The sequence below is a fragment of the Centruroides vittatus genome, unplaced genomic scaffold (genome assembly GCF_030686945.1).
Source record: "Centruroides vittatus isolate TY-2023 unplaced genomic scaffold, ASM3068694v2 contig_2311, whole genome shotgun sequence".
NCBI classification, from domain to species: domain Eukaryota; kingdom Metazoa; phylum Arthropoda; class Arachnida; order Scorpiones; family Buthidae; genus Centruroides; species Centruroides vittatus.
The window spans coordinates 408,665-430,077 of NW_027121447.1; the positions used below are offsets into that span (position 1 = coordinate 408,665).

General features: G+C 28.0%; 1 protein-coding gene across 1 annotated transcript in view; it reads right to left on the reverse strand.

Annotated features, from left to right (window-relative positions):
* Positions 1 to 21,413, reverse strand: part of LOC136971091 (Bardet-Biedl syndrome 7 protein homolog) — a 44,958-nt gene that overhangs the window by 15,976 nt on the left and 7,569 nt on the right. The window contains exons 6-11 of the mRNA XM_067265566.1: positions 13,729 to 13,801; positions 11,652 to 11,718; positions 7,303 to 7,352; positions 3,264 to 3,394; positions 2,244 to 2,328; positions 2,071 to 2,170 (exon numbers count right to left, since the gene is read on the reverse strand). Of these exons, the coding sequence (XP_067121667.1) occupies positions 2,071 to 2,170; positions 2,244 to 2,328; positions 3,264 to 3,394; positions 7,303 to 7,352; positions 11,652 to 11,718; positions 13,729 to 13,801 (506 nt within the window). The remainder of the gene's footprint in view (positions 1 to 2,070; positions 2,171 to 2,243; positions 2,329 to 3,263; positions 3,395 to 7,302; positions 7,353 to 11,651; positions 11,719 to 13,728; positions 13,802 to 21,413) is intronic.

Genomic DNA, 21,413 nt, shown 5'->3' on the forward strand with positions numbered 1-21,413 from the left:
AATATTTAATAATTATATTATATCTTATTTCATAACTTAGTCTAACAATAAAGAAATGTTAGAAAAATAAATGCATACATTAGAAGAGCCTTATTTAATGGTATAGCAGACAGTGCAGTGTAAGAAATAATATATGCAGAATATTCTCAAGTGGTCTATCCAAACAAACCTGTGAAAGGAAAATTGTGCTAGTGCAAAAAATAAGCTTAGAAAAAATCATCATATTAAAGATATAATTTTAAGTTAATCAAAATTTTGTAGGCAATCAATGGCACATCTTTATTATGCAGATATGTAAATCTTCAAATATTTATTGTCAAGAATATAAAAATATTTAAAATTTTAAGATTTTTAAGGAATGAAATTATAATTTAATTTTCCTCTAGAAAACAAAAAGTTTATACTTTAAATTTATAAACAGTTATTAAACATATATAACATATTAAAGATATCCATATAATCATATTTACATAAATATAATAAAAATCTATATATATATATAATATAATACTAAGACTATTTATACAATAGGTTTAGTATAAAAACTTATAAGTAAGATTATTTTATATATTAGAATTAATTTTGACTCTAAAAGAAAAATAATGCTTTCTTTTGAATTTAAAAAAAAAAATAATGATAATTTCTACAAATAATTATTATAAATCTTTAAGTTGATTAGTTGAGGTAGTAGAAATAATAACAGCATTAAAACTATTATTTAACTCTGCAATCCTTTCTCATTTCTTTTAAATCAACTAGCCTAGCCAACAACTAGATTGCAGATAACATGTTAAAATCTGTTAAAATACAAAAAATATTTTAATAGATTTTTACATATTATCTGCATAACTATCTTATATCAATATGATCTCAATGAAGAAACTAATGGTTATAAAATAATTCAAAAAGTTAGCAAGGGCTCTTGTACAAATTTCCTGGGACTCAAACAGAAAGTTACGGAAACCAAGAAAATTGATCATTTTCAAATATACAGAGTACTATAATATAAAATTTAAATAGTACAAAAGCTTAAAAGGAGTAATTTTGTTAAATTATGAGAAATTTCTCTATTCAAAAAAAGAATATTTAAGTTTAATAGAAGTGTATGTGGCATCAACTGTTATGAGATTTCATTAAAAAATAACTTTTTTACAATATTAATTATTATAAATGGCAAAAACCTCATTTTTGGAGTAGGAGTGAGTTTTTTTTAAAAAGAACTGTAAATGCCAATAAAATTTTTACTAAATCTGATCCCAGTTGAGATATTATCCCCTACCACTCTCAATCTCCAAAATGTAACAACAATAATGCTCATATATAGAAGTATTTCTGCCAAATTTAATAATTGTTGGTCCATGATATAATGCAAATTAGATGCTGACTCATACACACAATTTTGTAAGGATTTTTTACATTTTTTGCTCATAGTGTGTCAAAATGTGAAAAAATTAAAAAAAAACCAGGAAATCAAAATTTGACTTATCACTATACTTTCCCTCTGTTACTTTAACAGCTGGGAAACTAAAAATGAACCTATTGTAGGTTTGTTGCCAGAAATTTTCTTATTTAAATGCAGTAAATCATTTTCTTTTTATGATTAACTTTGCTAAGAGTGAAATACAGTAAGCAAGCATGAAATATTATGCAGTGAGGTTCTATCAATAATTTGTTCTGATTAACTTACATAGTATTAAAATGACAAGAAGTTCACCAATGTAAATGTTTGAAATAAAGCTACAAAATTTTAAATATATTTTTATAAAAAATTTTATATAAACTAAAAAACTATACAATTTTAATTACTACAAATGTAAAGAAATCAATTCATAAAATATGCTGTAGATATTTAATTATCTTTAATTTTTTCAAAAAACAAAATTTAGTGAAAAAAATAATGGTAAGTATTTTAATTTGTTTAATATTTTCAATTTCAAAATAATTAAAACATTACATTGAAGCAAATAATTCATTATCATATGTTTTCTATTAACTAACTAACAAATTGAAAAAGTAACCAAAATAAATTGAATAACTAAAATATTTAAAATGTACACATATTTTAATTACCTCAGTTTACATATTTTCTGAGCTGATTCTTCAGAAACTAATAAAAAGTTAGGGTCAAGACGTTTATTTGCTGGCTCTGTTGACAGTCCAAATAACCATCCTAAAGTCAGAAAAATAATTAAATAATGTTAAATTTATAAATCATCATTTAGGATAAATGTAACATTTAATACCTGTATAAGTGGTCACTAAAATTTCATCATAGCCTGGGTTTCCAACCTTTCCACCATTCACAGAAGTTACACTTTCCCCACAATTCTAAACCAAAATATAGAAAGATTTTAATATATAATTGATTGAAAATAGCATATTAATTAACAGGCAATATACATTTTTTCAATTTGTATTCATTTCAAACTTAATACTATAACTTTAGTCTTTATCACGAAACAGAATATGAATAATCATAAATAATCCTCTCACAAATATTTCTAAGATTAAAGCAAGATACAAATAATAATATAATATTTATTATAACATTATATACAATATATATAGTAAATAATGTTATATACATTATTATTACAAATAATATCATATAGTGTTGTTATAAATAATAATACAGCTAGACAAAATTCTATCAGCATATTTAGAATAATAACTATTTTATCAGGTTGATAATGCAATAGATATTATTATTATTAATTACTATTTTGACAATATTTTGTTTATGTAATTTTTTATTTTGTTTTTTCAAAGAGCTTCAATCTGTACATTACTGTTGAGTATTTTTAAAAGTGTTTGTTTTTAAGAAGGGTTTCAGTCAAAGTTTAATTTCAAAAACTTGGTTCATCTAAAATTTCAGAAATTGTTTCTAATAAAAATTTTTCATAATTATATTCAATATTTCTACTGGCAAAAAATTTTGTGAAAGACCCTTTGTTTGAACTTGAAAGGGATAGACAATTATCAGTTTTGATAAATGATAAGACGGGAAAAATTTCAGAAATACTACATTAAAACTATATTATTAATGAAACCTGTGAATCAACTGCAATAATAATATTTAAATTCAAAGTATTATTTAAAGTTCAAAGTGAACAAAAATAAAATAAAATTATAATAATTAGAGTTCTCTATAGAAGATGACAATTTATATAAACTTTTTGACACTAAAATGATTCACAATTAGTACAGTAACAATGATAATTATAAATAAAACCACTTGTAAATTACAGAAAGTATATAATTACATAAGCATAACGGAACATAGGTTCTTCAGCTTCATCGTAACTATAAACTTCTACAATACCATCTCCTCGTCCTATGATAAGATCTTGAATACCATCAGCAGTAATATCATAATTATCCAAACAAAGAATACCTAAATTTGATTAAATGTTTAGATTTAAAAAATTAATTTAATTTTTATAATTTAAATTATTAAATCTTTTCAAAAAAATAAAGTTTTGTAAATTACAAAAATAAAAAATTAAAATCTAGATCCGTTCACCTAAAATAGATCTAGGTGACAGATATCAACTACAGAACTGTACCATTAGTTCATTTTTGTATATCATGATGATAGGGTTGATTGCCCAAAGTATTAGAAAAAACATACACAAGCAGTAGGATTGAGCTCCAATAAAGCAGATTTTTGTTATTATTTTAAGAAACTAAAATTGCGTTCATTGTTTATAAAATATTTTAAATTAAACAAAATTACATAGATGACCAACATGACTCTGTTGTTATTAGGAAAAGTATGATGTATAGGGGCAAGACACTATTAATTTCAGGTGGAGAGCATAATTTTTGCTAGTTACATTTCTTATTTTCATTAGAAATAATCAAAATTACAGTTATTTAAATCCATATGTAATCATCTTTAATCTATGCTCCACACTTTTCCATAAATTTCCAAGAAATATCAGTTAAAATTTTTCTCTTTACATAAGATTACTTTCTGTCGTTGAAATCATGTGATGTAAATTATTATAGTACATTAGTACATGACAAAAATTGAGCCACATCTAAAAAATTGCTACAACTACAAAAATAATAACAACAAGAATTTCGCAGAATTGAATTTTAAAATTAAAAAATAAAAAATTTATTTTTATGAAATTAAAACAATGCAGTCTTGCAAATAACAACAAAAAATTATCAAACTGAACATGACAGAAAATTAGTTGCAAAACCAATTTTCAGTTTTAAAGTTGTAATAAAATGGTTCCCAACCTTTCTGAGGCCATGGAACACCATTCATATACTTTATGTGTAAAACATTAGCATCAATATATATTCTTTAAATTTGTTTTTTAAGTTAGCTAACTTAAAAAACAAATTTAAAGAATATACATTTACTAAACAAATAAATTAGAAAAAATCTGGTGTCGTATATAAAATGTAATGTACATGTACAGATAAAGTCCATTATATTGGAAAAAAAAACAAAAAAACATGAGGCATCAATCAGGTTAAAAAAATATTCAATTACCTTGGTTTATACATTGCAGTGAAAATAATTGAACAATTAATAAAAATAATATTAAAATTTTTTTTCTAGAAAATAATGTATATTTACAGAAATTTAAAGAACATATAGCAATTAAAAATAATGATAACTTAACTAATTTGAGTAGTGGGATGTTAATAGATGACGTATGGAATGATGTCATATATAAGAATAAAAGTATGTTATGCAATGCAGGTTGATTGTTACTGTGATTGATTTTCAAACATCCGAAATATTGGTGTAGGCTCTGTTGCAGATTGTACTTTTGTGATTAATTTATTTTAATATTTATATCTTTGTTAAAAATTTTAACTATAAATTACAAAGCAATTTTATTGTATATAGACTGAAGAGGGATCGGCAAGAATTCCGATCTGAAATGCATTTTAATAAAATATCTGAGAATTAATCATCTGAATAATTGTTGAACTCGGGTGAACATTGAATTTGAAGGACATAACATTTCAGTTTATTCGTCCAAAAAAACCCCTTTAGAGTGGTTATAAAATTTATTTATAATTTATGAATTTATTAATTACAGTCGAGTCCACATAAGTCGACACCCTAAGGGGAAGTGAAAATGTGTCAAGTTATCCAATGTGACGACTAAAGCGAAGTTGGAAAAAACCACAAAACTACAATTAGGAAAATACAGTAGTGCAATGTACTGTACCTCTCTGACCATCCATCACTGGCACTAAAGTTGATTTCTACTCCAAATACCCCAGCAATTTCCATTGCCTTTTGTTTCAGTATCGGTCCCGAAACAGGAAGATTCGACAAACGAATTTGCTTAACCAACGTATGAGAGAATCTTCGACATCTTTGTACAGCAACTTTCCCTGGCATTTTCGAGACAGCCGCAATGAAAATTCAAGGAAAAGTTTCTTAATTTCCTCTTTTTTGTTGAGAATTCCCACCAATGTTGTTTTTGGAAGGTTTTCTTTGTTTTGCAAATTCGGCTTGCAAAATTTTCTTACATTCAAATTCAGAAACAAGTTCATATTTTTCCTTTAGCAGAAGCGTTGTTAGCTTTTGGACACCCGTTTAACAGAAATGTGAAACACGTGCTACAAATAATGCCTACGTGAGAAAATGCAAAATCGGATTCTGCTATGATGTTGATATAAATTGTATATTTTCTTTTTGTTTATCTGTAATTATTTTATATATAAAAATACATAAAATTTTAAAGGCATTTTTATTAATATGTATATATTAATAAATAAGTCAACTCCCCTCTTGAAAAAAATGAGTTTACACCACACAGTGCAATGTGAACTCATTTTTTTCAAGAGGGGAGTCGACTTATTGGACGTCTAAACGAGTGAGAGACGGCAAAAGTATATTGACTTATCCAGTGGTGACAAGTTAAACAGTGTCGAGTAAACTGGAGTTTTTTTAACATTAATGCCTATGTAAGTCGGCCGGGACCACAAAAAACTGACTACTTAACCAACAGTGTTGGGTTATACCTATGAAGACTCGACTGTAATTCAGTGAATTTATTAATTAATTCAAAACATAGTATACATTTTGGCCCTCAACTTCCCTAGCCTTTGGCCTTTACAATGGCCTGCATCTTCCAGTCTGCAATTTTTCTCAAGAAATTAACAACACTATACTTACACTTATTCTGTCATTCTTAAACTGTTTATACCAGCAATCAACATTGACAAATATAATAAAATGAGTTCATCTAAAATGTTTATAAAATTTCTTTATAAAACAATTATCCTTTTTTATTTGCTTTTTTCAACTTATAATCCATTACAGGCTTTATTAATGAATAATAAATTGTAAAAACTTTTTCCTCTTTTTCAAGTCATGTAATTTTGTAAACCTATGAAATATGTTCCTTAATAAATTTCTGCTTATGAATTAATAACAGGATAAATTATTTTTATTTAATAAGACATCTTATTGTAAATTTAAATAGTTCAACAATTCTAAAAAAGATATTTCTATAATTAAAACTTTTAATTTGCAAAACTGATTTTTTAAAAATTGAAAACAAATTTGTTCAAATTTTCAATTAGAAGCAAAAATGTTGTCAAAATAAAAACAGACCCTTAAGTTATTAACATTTTGACTTGATCAATTAAAAACAGCTAACAAGTTTAATAAATATTTTCTATAATTTAATAATTTTTTAAAAAACATTTTATTGGAGTATACAATTACTGTTTACTTGAATAACATCTGAGTACTCCTAGAGAACAGTACAAAAATAGGTACATTATGTACAGCACTAATGTTAAGGTATATTGTCATCTAAGAGGGCATGGCCCACCAGTGGCCAAGCAGTTTCTGTTCCTGATCACTGGGAGTTCGGTAGTGAGTTTGCACTGCACTCGAACAGGTTGGCCACATGGAGTTTTCCGGGTTTTCTCCATGTCTGTAACGCCTAAATAGGGGCCAGTTTCCCTTAAAAAGACCTCCTGAAAGGCATCCCCCCTAGACAGATCGCCCAAGTGTTGCAATGCCATAACTTAACAAACAACAAAGGGCATATTGTTTTACCCAGGTTTGCTAAGTTAATGTTCTGAATGATCACTCTAAGACAATTTAAGAGTTGTTATATCACTAGCATTATGTTTATGGCCAGATTTTCTATTTCTTATATTGTACTGCTAAATCAAAAATTGCTACAAAGCAAGTATATTATATGTATATATATAAAAATAACAAATTTCCTACAAATAAAAGCCATAAAAATATAAATTAACATTAAAAATTTTATATTCTTCATAAATTAAATTATTCAAACCAACCTCCATTCTTTTTACTGTTAATGATCTCCCATCTATGATTTGGCAAAACTCTGAAATAAAATATGAGAATTTTCATCACTAATATAAAATCATTAATCAAATATTTTCGTTTATTATAAAAATTATTTAAATTTATAATATGTAATAATGTTTTTTTAATTTATAAAAATTATAAAATCCACTCTGTCAATAAATATTCTTATTCTTTTATTAATCTTTTGAAAATTATATTCAACTAAAATAATTTCAAATAAGTATTTTTCTAATGATTTCATTTTTTTTTACAATTAAACAGGCTACAAAATATATAAATTATAAAATTTTTCAGCTATATTCAGTTCAGAAATTTCTTTTTCATGATTAAAATTTATCACCACATTCAATATAAAAGATAATTAGAGTGTGTTTATTTCAACTAAAAATGCTGTTGAATTGGACATCAAAATATATTTTGATTTCAGTTCTGTATCACTTTTTACACTTAATTATTTGATTCCTTACTGTAATATTTCAGCATACACTAATTTAAAAAAATTTATGATCAATCACACATTGTTCTGATTGATTGGTATGATAACAATCCAGAAACTATATTAGATGCAGAAAAGTTTCTTTCTGCGAGTAGAACATATTGACAAATTTTACAAATTCATTTACTAAATAAAATTAAATTAGATTTAAAAATTAAAAAAATGACTTAGATTAATAAGTTTCTAAAATTAAATGTAAAATGAAACACAGTTTATTAAAATTCTTCAATGTAAAAAAATTATAATAAAGTATTTTATTTTACATTTAATTTTATAAGCTTATTAATCTAAGTTATTTTTCTCTGGCTTCATCATTGTCAAATAAACTTAGATTATTCTTATTATAATATGTTTTGATAAATTTTTATCTGTTTGTTACTGTTTCGTCAACCGATTCATTAAATCAAATGTAAATGGGTAATTCAACAGAAATAGTCAATGAAATCTGTTCATTTGAAAATAACAAATTTTTATGCTAATTTTATTGATTCTTTGCAATTTAAATATGTTTCTCATATTAAAACAATTTTTATTTTCACAATTTCATACATACATAGACAGACACACACACACACACACACACACACACACACACACACACACACACACACACACCACACACACATATATGTATATGTATATATATTTAATTAATATGACTATGCATAGGATAGTATTAAGAATATTAAAAATTTTAAATTCATAATACTATGTCAATTTAACAGTAAAATATAAACTTAAAAAAAAAACTAATTTTAAAATCTTACTTTTCTGAATTCCTACAAGAAGCATGGAAGAAATGCAATCATTCAAAACATAAGTTTTAAAGATTAAATATGTTAAACACTATACTTACTATTTATTTAAGTTTATAAACAAATAATTAAACAAATATTCTTATGTGTGAAATTTTTAAAATTTATTTTGATAGAAAGATAAGATTTTGATTGAAAGTTTTATTTTGTATTTGCTAAAACAGAAAAAACTTACAAAACCATTAAGTGAATGTCTAGTGCAATATAACTTGCTACAAGATTTGTTTGCTTTGAGGATAGTGTACTTAAGAATATATTAGCTGCTACTGATAACTGATAAATGCCAAAATTAAAATTTAAAATGTAAGGAAAATAAATTTCAATTGAACTACAAATCTGAATCTCAAGAACTTAAACAGAAATTTTCACAATACTCATGCAAAAACTAATAGCATACATTTTTATATTTATAGCATAATGAAAAATTTTTGTTTTATCATCATATATAAATTTAATTGGAAATTCTCATCTGATGTTTTGACAATGAATAAGTTCTAATTCTAGATTTCTCTTCTGTAAAGACAAGTCTCTGATTATGATTAAATGATTAATTATTTAAAAATTCAACTTGTCTTGATTAATTAATTGATTAATCAGAACTGTATGGAATTAACACATTATAAACTCTATGGCCCTTAATGAGAAGATTCAACATACAACATGAGAGACAGTGAATGTACCTTGGCATTCACTGTCTCTCACTGTCAAATTATAGAGTCTGGATCGGGTTCAAACTCAGATCTCCCATGGCTATAACTTCTTACTTGCATCTACTTGGTCTATTCCTCCAATCTTACCAGAGTTTCTTTCAAGTTTCATGTTCTGTAGTTATACAAATGAAATGATAATAACAATTAGCAATATTTTTAATTGTTGAATCCATTTGATTCTGATCTGGTTTCTTTTTCTTTCACTATCTATAATGCTTATGATCAAACCAACCTCCTTTCTTTTGCATTTTTGAAGAATTTGATATTACACAAACATTTCCTTTAATACATCTAATACAAATATATAGCATATACTGATGATATTGAATGTATTTTATTACAAACAAATGACGCAAACCAGAATGACATTCTCAAATTCACTCAATCGGAAAAAAATCAAGATTGATATTTTTTTTATATGTGTTTGTATAGGTATGAAAATTTTAGCTCATATATGATAATTTTAAATGGCAGATATGATAAATTGCATCTTCAAATCTGACAATGTTAGTGCCCTTATGTTGGTGGCTAAATCAATTATGGCCAACTCATCAACAGAAGGAAATGAGTTATGTAGTACTTCTACAGTTAGACCAAATTATTGAGCAGTGTTACAGTTTCTCTGCCCAAAAAGAAGAAACATCTAATTCATCACTTAAAAATATACAGACCATATGATATAAACTTTCTAAAGAAAAATACTGGATGAATCTTTGAAATTTGTGAGATTTTACAAATATTTGTAATCTTTATAAAATAATAAAATAGACTGATGATGGTTTCGTCACACAGCATTGTAGGGCCTCCCCTGCATTGCTGTGTGACAAAGGAAAAAGATATTCTGTAAGATAAAAAAATCTAAGACAGAGATAGGAAATAAATCACAACCAGAAAAATCACTGTGCTTAATAATTGTTGTGAAAGTCAATAAACTGACTGTTAACAACTGTCATGAGTACACTGTAACACTAACAAAGCAAATCATAACACAAATGCATATAGCAAGAGGCACTCATCATGCAACAATATCAAGACTCCTAGTAGATCAAGGTGGAACACATCATAAATCTGACCCTACATTTTTGATGTGTCCCATAAAATACTTGACCTTTCAAAATTGTGATGTTAAAGAGTAAAGCTTTTGCCATACTCTTGACAGTGTTTATAGCAATAGCTTTATAAAATATCCTATGCAGTGATAAATTAAATTTTGTCTATTAAAAGTATTTAAGATAAGCCTTGTGTAATATCAATGTTAATAAAGAATTTTTTGCTTTTTATGCTGTCAGCATTTTTATTCAAAACTCTGCATTTTTTACCAATGTCCAAGCTATTCTCCATACTAAAGGTTGACAATTATGAACATATCTACTGTTGTTTAGACAAGCAACGTTCCTAAACCGTTAAGACAATAAACAAGGGGTTGCAGGGAGACAAGGAGAATGGAAGAGAGAGACAATGTGGGTGTCGAATGAGTGATGTTCTGACACTGTTGAGACAATAGACAAGGGGTTGTGAGGAGATGTGGCAGAACATGCGAGAGACAGAAGTGAGGGAACACTACAGTTGATGACAGCATGAAAGGGACAAAAGACAAAAATACATTACGAAGGTGAGAACATTATCGTTCTATCAAGACGGTTATGAATGCTGGAAGATTATTATCATTTCTAGTTCTATATTTCTATTCCTACATATATTACATAATTTAAAATGTATATTTTTTGATATCTCAAAAAATATTCATTAAAATTTTTCAATTTTTATTATTATTTAATCATAAAGAATTCTGTTTTAATTCAAATAATTAAACTTAAACTGAATTTTTATTAATACAACTATACACAAAATATGAATAACAGCAACAGTTCATTTTGTTTTATCTGGTAATAATTATAATATTTAGTATAAACAATATAATTTTTAATTATTATGCCTTTGTGTCCTTTATTACAGCTTAAATTTATCTTTGTATACTAAGTAAATTTATCAATTAACAGGACTTTATTATACTGGAAAATTATGGATGCAGATAACTAGTCTTACTGATCAGAAACAATATTTTTTATTTATTTCACCTGAAATAAATAAAAAGGTGAAATAAAGGTGATTTTTATTTATTTCACAGGTGAAATAAATAAAAAATATTGTTTCTGATCAGTAAGACTAGTTATCTGCATCCATAATTTTCCAGTATAATAAAGTCCTGTTAATTGATAAATGTACTTAGTATACAAAGATAAATTTAATATAATTTTTAAATTGATAGTAACCAATAATAAATAAATAATTACTTATCCAAAGCTACAAGAGCAATTTTTCCATCCGATGTTCCATACAAGATTTCATCCCCATTAATTCCTGTATTGAAAATAATACTTTTGTATTTTATATTTATAAAAATTATTATTATACATTAAAGCCATTAAATTCGCTTGAACTTGTATTGAAGATCTTTGATTATCATAATAATAAAAGATTTTTTGATAACAAATCAATACTGTTTAAGTTGTAGTTTTAAAAAATATATAGTCAAACCTGTATATAATGGAACCTGTATTTAGCAAAAATCTGTCATTAATGAAAGCTTTGTGTGGTCCCCTGAATTTTCTGCAAAAATCAATATAAATTAACCCATATACAGTACAGAAATGGAAGGAAAAATCAGGCCATATGAAAACTTCAACATCCTCTTCCTTCTCAATAGAAAGTATTTGCATATTTTTAACAGCTATCTTTACATGACATAGATATGTGTTTTAATTATAAGTTATTAAATTTAACACATTATTTCTAATGTAAAATTGTATTCTTTGTTTACAGGCTTATTTTAAACTTTTAACATCACATTTTGTTTGAATAAAATTCAATTGCAATGTCTGCAGTTAAAATGCATATCAGACATATTATGTTTTTTAAGTTTCGTACAGAATATAACACAAACAGTAAAAAATACTCAGTGTGTATGGGGAAGATGGTTCTAAACTTCAAATGTGGTTTTGAAAGTTTTATTTGGAAAATTTTGTACTAAAAGAATGCATAATGTATGAGGTACTCTAAAACTGTTGATGAAAAAAAATTGCAGGTAGATATTATTTTTAAAAATAATGAATAATAAACTCATGAACTTGCAACAAATCTTATTGTGTCACAGACACACACTGTTGAAACACTTCATTTGCTTGAAATGGTTGTAAAAAGATAATTATTGTGTTCTGCAAGCATTAAGTAAAAAAAAAAGACTGGATCGAGTACTGGATAATTTTGTTTGACGAAGGTAGGAAGCTCTAAAGTTTTATTTTATTTTTAAATTAGTTACTCATTTTCATCATAGAAAACTTTTCTACAAATGAAAAATTAAAGTTAATTTGTTATTAACTGAAAATTTGTTCTAAGGATGGTGACTGTTAAGTTGAGTACTGAAGTACCACGGTATTTGATTAATGTGATTCTGATAGGTTCCGTTGGATTCCATTATAAACAGGTTTGACTGTAATATTTACACAGTGATGGCCAAAAGTCTTGCATCAATAGCCTAAAAATAATTTTTGTTTTGTTTCAACCAAGTTAAACAATATTACAGGTATAAGTATATGTAACATTTCACTAAAAGGATAACCCGATGCAAATTTAACATTTTTATAGAACTGTGTACCTGAACATTAAAAGCCAAACACACCAGCTGATTTTACAAAAGAATAAAGGTTTGCAGAATAGAGTAAATATTTTTTCCTGAAAAAGTATTTAATGTTTAAAATTTTATGCTTATGGAATTTTGATATTTTGAAATTATAAAAATTGTGAATTATATTCCATCATCAGGGTAAATTCAAACAGAATGCAGAGAATATAAATTTGACACAAGAATGCAAATAATGTGTTTCAGTTGAGTGTAAGGCAGAAAAATAAGATTGCTATTTGTTGCGTGTAAGATTTCTAAAACATTGAAACAGCTGAGCAGCCTAAAAAGAAAAAAAGAAGGCCAACACCATAAAATGTTATGTGAAATGAATTTAATGTGCATCAACAATTGGTATAGATTGTGTTTTTTAAATTTAAATGTAATTTTATAAAATTTTAAATATATGGAATTTCGAATTTTAGAAATTGTTAAAAGTTCATAATTTATTATAAACTGACAACTTGTTTTTTGCTACACATCTTAAATACAAAATATAGGCAATTGATGTTGCATTTTAATTTGTATATAATCTGTATATACATGCACACATACATACATGCATAGATATATATATAAATAAAATATAAAAAATATAATTAAAATGAATTATATGTTTTTAAAACATATAATCAATTATTTGTTAATGTTGATTAATTAATTATATCATTTATTTCCAAATATTTAATTACCTCCATCATTCTGATACAGTGTAACTGTAGATGGAGGACCAGTAACTTCAACTTCAAATAAACATTCAGAATCCTATAAAAAATAAATATAATTAAACTTTGTCTACATTTATTAAATATATGTTAGATACAACCCAAATAAAAATAATTTTTTAATATGACCAAAAAATTTCCAATTATTTGTCTGTTCTAGAGATAGATAGCATTAAATTGGCAATTTAACGCTATCTAATATGTATTTGAAGTATGAGAAATAAATTTTATTTTGAAAAATAAAGGTGTATTTTAATTAAATTTAAAAATGAAAATCAAAACTTAATAATTGCCAGTCTATACAATACATTTAACATTCTAAATTATTTATTTAAAATTATTATTATTTATAAATTTATTGTAAAACTTGCAGATGAGCATGATTGTCAAAGCAAAAAAAAAAAAAAAAAACAACAAGAACAACAAAGATTAAGATTATTAGAGTATTTTTTATTTCTAACCCTTCTATTATATTATAGTACTTGATTTATATAACTACAAAAGTTATCTTACTTAGGGTCCATTTACACACAACAGTGATGTGCCGGCACAGTGACCGTTTCGTAACAGTGATGATCGGCATGGCAAAGTGATGAGTAGTTACACACAACAGTGACGTAACTGTGCTGTCGGTGAGTGGTCATGGACTTTTCTGAGGATGAATTGGCTGATGAATAACTAAATGTTTGGATGAAGAAGAAAAAGAAATGCAAATCAAGAAAGCGCTGCAAGTGGGTACATCAAACAACAGAAGGGGAATTTCATACTCTATAAAAAATTAATAGATGATGAATCTATATTTTTTTTAATACAGTCGACTCCGCATAAGTCAACACCCGAAGGGGAAGTGGAAATGTGTCGAGTTATCCGATGTGTCGACTAAGGCAAAGTTGGAAAAAAAACCCACAAAACTACAATTAATAAAATACAGTAGTGCTTTATACAGTAACATAGACTTACAAAACATTGTGTTCTCCATTTACAATTATTCTGTAGATGATAAACTGAAAAATTTGTTTAGTGTTGTTTGTTTTGAGCACTTAACTATCTCGAATTTCTTTTTTAACGAACATGAATGCCTTGAAAACATCATCTTCGCGATTGTCACTTGTTGGCAAGTAACATCTAAGGATTCTTAATGCCTCTGGCATGAGAAAATGCAAAATTGGATTCTGGTATGACGTTGATGTTAGGGATTGCAATTGCTGGATCCCTCATCCAGCAATCCAGCTGGATCCAGCGCTGCGGATCCGCAAATACTCAATTACTTTTTAAATAATGCCGCAAAAGTCTACGTCGTCGCATTGCCGCTTTGCTAACTACTAGACTGCTACTAAATAGTTACTCACTACTTTACTAACACTAATAATTAGATTACTTATAAATAAACTATACTTTAATCAATCCAGCAAAATTTAATAAAATAATAACGTATTCAATCGCTTTTAACGATCTTCCTCAGTTACAAAAAAATACAACATTAACTATAGAACATAAAATGTGTTTGGAATAAATATAAAAAGAATAGTGCTTAATTACATCCCGTTTTTTTTAAACAAGATACATAGATGTACTGTCCAGGTCTGATAATTTTCGTATTGTATACCAACGTAATCCCACTGTTTTCAAACTTTTAAGAAACGATAAAAAGAAAGAGGATCGGAATTCAACAACGGGTATGTATTCGGTGTCTTTACATAACCAACGTTTCAATTCCAAGCTTGTTTATGTGGGTGCAACGATGTGCAGTTTAAAACAAAGGCTCAAGAGCACAAATATACAATCAGTAAGAACCTTGACAACACTGCGCTGGCATCATACGAAAGACAGAAGGATGTTAACGTCCAATGGGATCAAGCGGCAATTATAAAAACGACGACGAATAGGCAAACAGTCAAACATCTTGAGAGATTGGAAATCTGCAAGGCGCACATGACAACTGGTTGTATAAACCATAGAGATGCAGACTCATTGTCTACCATGTGGAGATCCTTTTACATTAATTAATGTTATTAACGGACAATGCTGGTTTCGTTGGATCTTATATACAGGGTGTTTTTTTTTTATAAACTGACGGTACTCAGAGACATCTGTAGAGCAATCTAACAGCCGGATTGTTGCCAAATTTGGGAGGGTGATCAAGGACAACATGGGAAAGAGATTCCACGAAGAAAAAAGTAGTATCCAAATTTGCCGGTAGGGGTGGATTTGGCGCTGTTGTAGCAAAACAGCTAAGAATCTGCATAAAATCCAGCTGCAATTAACAAACACACGAATGAATAATCAGACAGCAGTTTCAGTGTAATAACAAAAGTTTAATTAATCAGCAAATAACCTTCTCCCTTCTTCAATGTGATCACCATTCTGCTGGACAACTCATTGTATCCTGAACACCGTGTTCTCTATGGCCGAACGTAACATGTCCGCAGGAATGTTCATCACAGTTTGAGGAATGTTGTCCTTCAAAGTCATCAAGTTTGGGACACTACCAAGATAGACCTTGGACTTTAAGTAACCCCACAGGAAATAGTAACATGGGGTTAGATCCGGGGAGCGAGGCGGCCATGTAAGTGGAAAAAAGTGACTGATGACCCTTTCTTCAGTGAAGTTCTGGTAGCTTTTTCGCTACAACAGCGCCAAATCCTCCTCTACCGGCAAATTTAGGTACTACTTTTTTTCTTTGCGGAATCTTCCGCGAAGAAAAAAGTAGTACCTAAATTCTACCTCTTTTCCATGTCATCCTTAGTCACTCTCCCAAATTTGGCGACAGTCCGGCTGTTAGATTGCTCTACAGATGTTTCTGAGTACCGTCAGTTTAAAAAAAACACCCTGTATATATTTTTTCCGCTATTTATTTTGTTTATTTATCTATATTTTGTCCGTTTTCCGTTAATTTTTATATTTATTCCGAACACATTTTATGTTCTACTGGTATATTTAATGTTCTATTTTTTTTGTAACCGAGGAAGATCGTTAAAAACGATTGAAAACGTTATTATTTTATTAAATTTTGCTGGATTGATAGAGGTGTAGTTTATTTAACTTATTCTACTTCCAGTACATAGTTTTTATATACTTATAAATAAGTACAGACTAATATGTAGAGCCTATATATGAAAACTGGTAAGACTGGTAGCCACTTAGCCACTGATTATCCGTCCTTACATTATTATAATACATTAATATAAATTAATCAGTAGAATTACCTTTGCTATTATTTAACTTAAAGATTACATTATAATTATAATCTAACTAAACATTTGAAGTTAATTATCTCTATCTCAAGTGTTAAACCGAATCAAACTTAAGTTTACTACCTAAATGTGTAAGAAGTTTTACTGATTTATAGTGACCAGTCTAAATAATAAAAGTTTCTTAAGTATTTTTTAAAAAATGTTTTATTTATTTCATTAAAAAAAACATAAATTGCAGGATAGGTAGATAGACAGATAACACTTTATTGCACCAAAAATACATCCACGCTAGATCCGCGCTGGATCCAGCTAGAATGATTTCAATCCAGCAAAAATCCAGCTGGATTGCAATCCCTAGTTGATGTAGATTGTATATTTTCTTTTTGTTTATCTGTTATTATTTTATACATAAAAATACATAAAATGTTAAGGCATTTTTATTAATATGTATATATATGAATAATATTAATGTATTATTATATTATTAAATATATTAATTATATATTAATAAATAAATCGACTCCCCCTCCTGAAAAAAATGAGTTTGCACCACACGTGCAGAGTGAATTCATTTTTTCAGCAGTGTCGACTTATCGGAGTGTGGGACAGCAAAAGTATGTCGACTTATCCAGTGGTGACGAATTAAAGTGTCGAGTAAACCGGAGCTTTTTAACATTAATGCCTATGTAAGTCAGCCGGGACCACAGAAAACTGACTACTTAACCGAGTGTGTCGAGTTATCCGGGTGTCGACTTATCGCGATTTGACTGTATTTTTGAATGTCCCGACATGCATTTCATATTTTATTAAACAAAACAGAGAATATTTATTTTGTACCCAATGTCCATGTATTTTGAATGCAATAAATCAACAGAACAGGGTGTTGATGCCTGATTTCAATTAAATGTTCATCATCCATTGGAAAACAAAATTATTTACTATCAGTAAAAATATTGTTCGGGTCAAATGTACTTTCACGGTACGGTCATGCCACTGTGACAGATGAGTCTGGACAGGGTGGTTTAAAAGTAGGTCAACAATTTCCCACCAGCAAAAAAATCACTGCACTGAGTGGACACTGTACGATCATGTCACTGTTGTGTGTAAATGGACCCTTAATGGTTTATCACATCAAGTGCACCTTGATCACATGCAGGGCCTTTAATATTAACATTGGCAACTTTGAAATGCAATTGTTTTTTAAGTCCAACAATTGCATTCCAAAGTTGCCAATGTCAATATTAAAGGGAGGAAAATTTAATTCTGTTACAGTAGCATTAAGAGGTTTTCTAACAAAGGCTAATGTCACCTTGCTGTTTCTGAATTCCTGAACCTGTTGAGAAAGGCTTCCCTCATATTTAAAATTGTTGTTTTGAAATAGCAAATGTCAATATCAGAATTATTTTCTTGGAGATGTTTCAAGAGGCTTGGAAAGTGAATCAAAATTTCTCTTTCAAAACCTTGAGCAAAAAGGGATAATTTGTTTTTGAATGAAATAATTTCTTCTAACATCAAAAAAATTGTGTTTCCTTTCCCCTGTAGTTTACAATTAAGCTGATTTAGATGAGACATAATATCTACCATGAAATAAAATTTTTGGATCTACTGATCTTCTGTTAGTTCTGGATAGTGAACACCCTTCTCAAGAAGAAATGCTTTAATTTCTGTTAATAAGGAAGCAAAACATTTCAAAATGTTTCCTCTTGATAACCAATGTACCTTGTTATGCAGCAGAAGATCTGCATACTCACTCTCCATTTCAACTAAAAATTCGTTAAATTGGTGATGATTAAGAGCTTTAGCTATAATGGAGTTGATAATCTTAATCACCAATTCCATAACTTTGCAAATTTCTTCTGGAAATGTCTGCACACAAAGGAATCATCAAGAAACATTTCTTCTGGAAATGTTTCTTGATGAATGATGCAATGGTAAGCAAGTATCTCGTGAATAATTTTTTCTTTCAAAATAGCAACAAACCCATTTTTTACGCCGGTCATACTTTTCACCCCGTCTGTTGAAATTGAGACAATTTTATCAAGTGGAATATGATGTTTTTCAATGCATTCAAATGATACAGCATTTGCTATATCCTCTCCACATTTGACCTTTGAGTGGCAATAATCCTAAAAGTTCTTCTTTAGGATCTGTAGATGAAATAAATCATACAAAAAGTGAAACTTGCACTGTATCATTTATGTCACAAGACTTGTCAACTGCTATTGATAAAGATGAAACCAATTTAACATCTTTGTTGAATATATTGTATTTATTCAAAGACATTTTGACTGTTCTATCTTTCACTGTTTTAGCAGACAATGGTAACTCTTTAATTCCTTTTAGAATATCTGCTTTGTTCTTAAAATCCCAAAATAGCACGTCAGATGCATTTATAAAACCTTTTTACGTATTTGCAGTCTGTATATGGTTTTCCTCTCTTAGCAATCTCTTGACTAACCACAAAACTTGCAATATTAACATTTTTGGAAAATTGCATCCAGTAATTAAATACAGAACTTGATTTTTCTTGACTCTTCTGAAGTTCCTCAACTGCTTTCTTCCTTGCATCACCGACAGGATATTTAGTACTAAATGACACATGTTTAATTGTAAAGTGTCTCTCCAAATTTGACTTCTTGTTATGCGCCAATTTTTCTTGACAAATAAGACAGGTTGGAAGGCCATTTAAGTTTTGAATAAATGCGAAAGTCTTGGTCCATTCAACTTTAAATCCATGGTTTACGTCTTCAGTTTTTCTTTGCTTCTTCATTGTAACCATGTCAAATAGGGCACCTAAAAATGTTTCATTTTATAATAATAAAGCCACCAACACAAAATAATTACAATTTTTAAATTGATGACAAAAATACCTGTAGGATTTTCAGCGAAACGGACGAGCACTAACCACTGTACACAATGAGAGTGCTGACAGACTCAAGGACTATGTACAAGAATAGCCAGATTCTAACTATTCTACAATGTTAGACAGAAATGCGAAGTTAGTGATGTCAGCACAAAACCTGACCTCTTTGTTTACATATAGCAGTGTGTGCACATGTTTTGTTTTCGCTTTAATATTCATCCAATTTTGTGATTAACGAAGTGATTTATTTTAATATTTCTGTAATTGTTTATTTGACTAAGTTGTTTATAAGGTAAGATAATTTAAACATAAGTCATTAAATATTTAAACTAGAGAGCAAAGTAGAGAGTAAATATTTGTGGAAGAGCCACACTCAAGCGGCCAAAGAGCCGCATGCAGCTCGCGAGCCGCAGTTTGCCAACTATTGGTATAGTGTATCTATTCACACTATATCATTGTTGGAGTAATTGTTGTATATTTTTTAAAATTATACCTTTTTTGTAAGAATCATATTTAGTTTATTATTTTCTTAAATTTTTTGCCAATAGCTGGCACTATGTATAAAACCAATAAATCAAATGTAGACAGAAATTAATTGATATACAGAAATTCAATTAATATTTTCAGATGGGATGTATGATATCATCTTGGTTAAAAGTATGTGAACATAACTGCCGAGTTTCATAGAAATTGGCCAAATGGCCTAGACGTGCATAGCAAGCAAACAAACATCTTCATTTATATACATAGATTTACAATCTATTTTACAAACTTAAAATTACAATAAAAAAACATCTGGTTAAATTAACCATCAATAAAATCTCATAATGAATAACAAATGTTTATATATATATAAAATGTATAACAACAATATAAATTATGATATTATCAATGGTTAGTGGAGCATTTATGTTACTCTAATATGAATACAGTGGTACCTCGGTATACGTCTGCTTTAGAATACGTCCTGTTTGGATGAAACAAATTTTGCTTGGTATATGACTTTTGTTCGGTATACAACTTAATTATACGCTCCATCTATGAACAAGTAGCACTATCGGTGTACTAGACCAGACTAGACGTTTGCAGTCCCACGGTTTATAACTTTGTTAAATTTCTTCTGATTTTAATTTGTAAGTAAAATTTTATTGTTTTTATTAATCATGAATTGCAAAAAGGCAAATGAAAAGCAACAGAAAACTTTTAAAAAAATGATTAGAATCACAATGGAACTGAAAAAAGAGATTGTCGAGAAATATGAAGGTGGCATGCGTGTTTGAGATTTAACTATTGCATACTGTATTCCGAGAATGATGATATCGACAATCGTGAAAAACAAAGACATTATTAAATCTACTAACATTGCAAAAGGGGTTTAATCAATTTCTAAACAGAGAATGAAGGCATTAGATCATGTTGAGAAATTGCTTTTTGAAGAGTTTGATTTGATTTTGATTTTGATTTAATGATTTAAATAATATAATACAATATACAGTCAAACCTGTTTTTATGCAGTGGATAGGGACAGCATAAAAAAAACGCATAAAAAAAAAATCACATGAAACTTCACGAGTGGCTATAAAAAATAGTTTTCG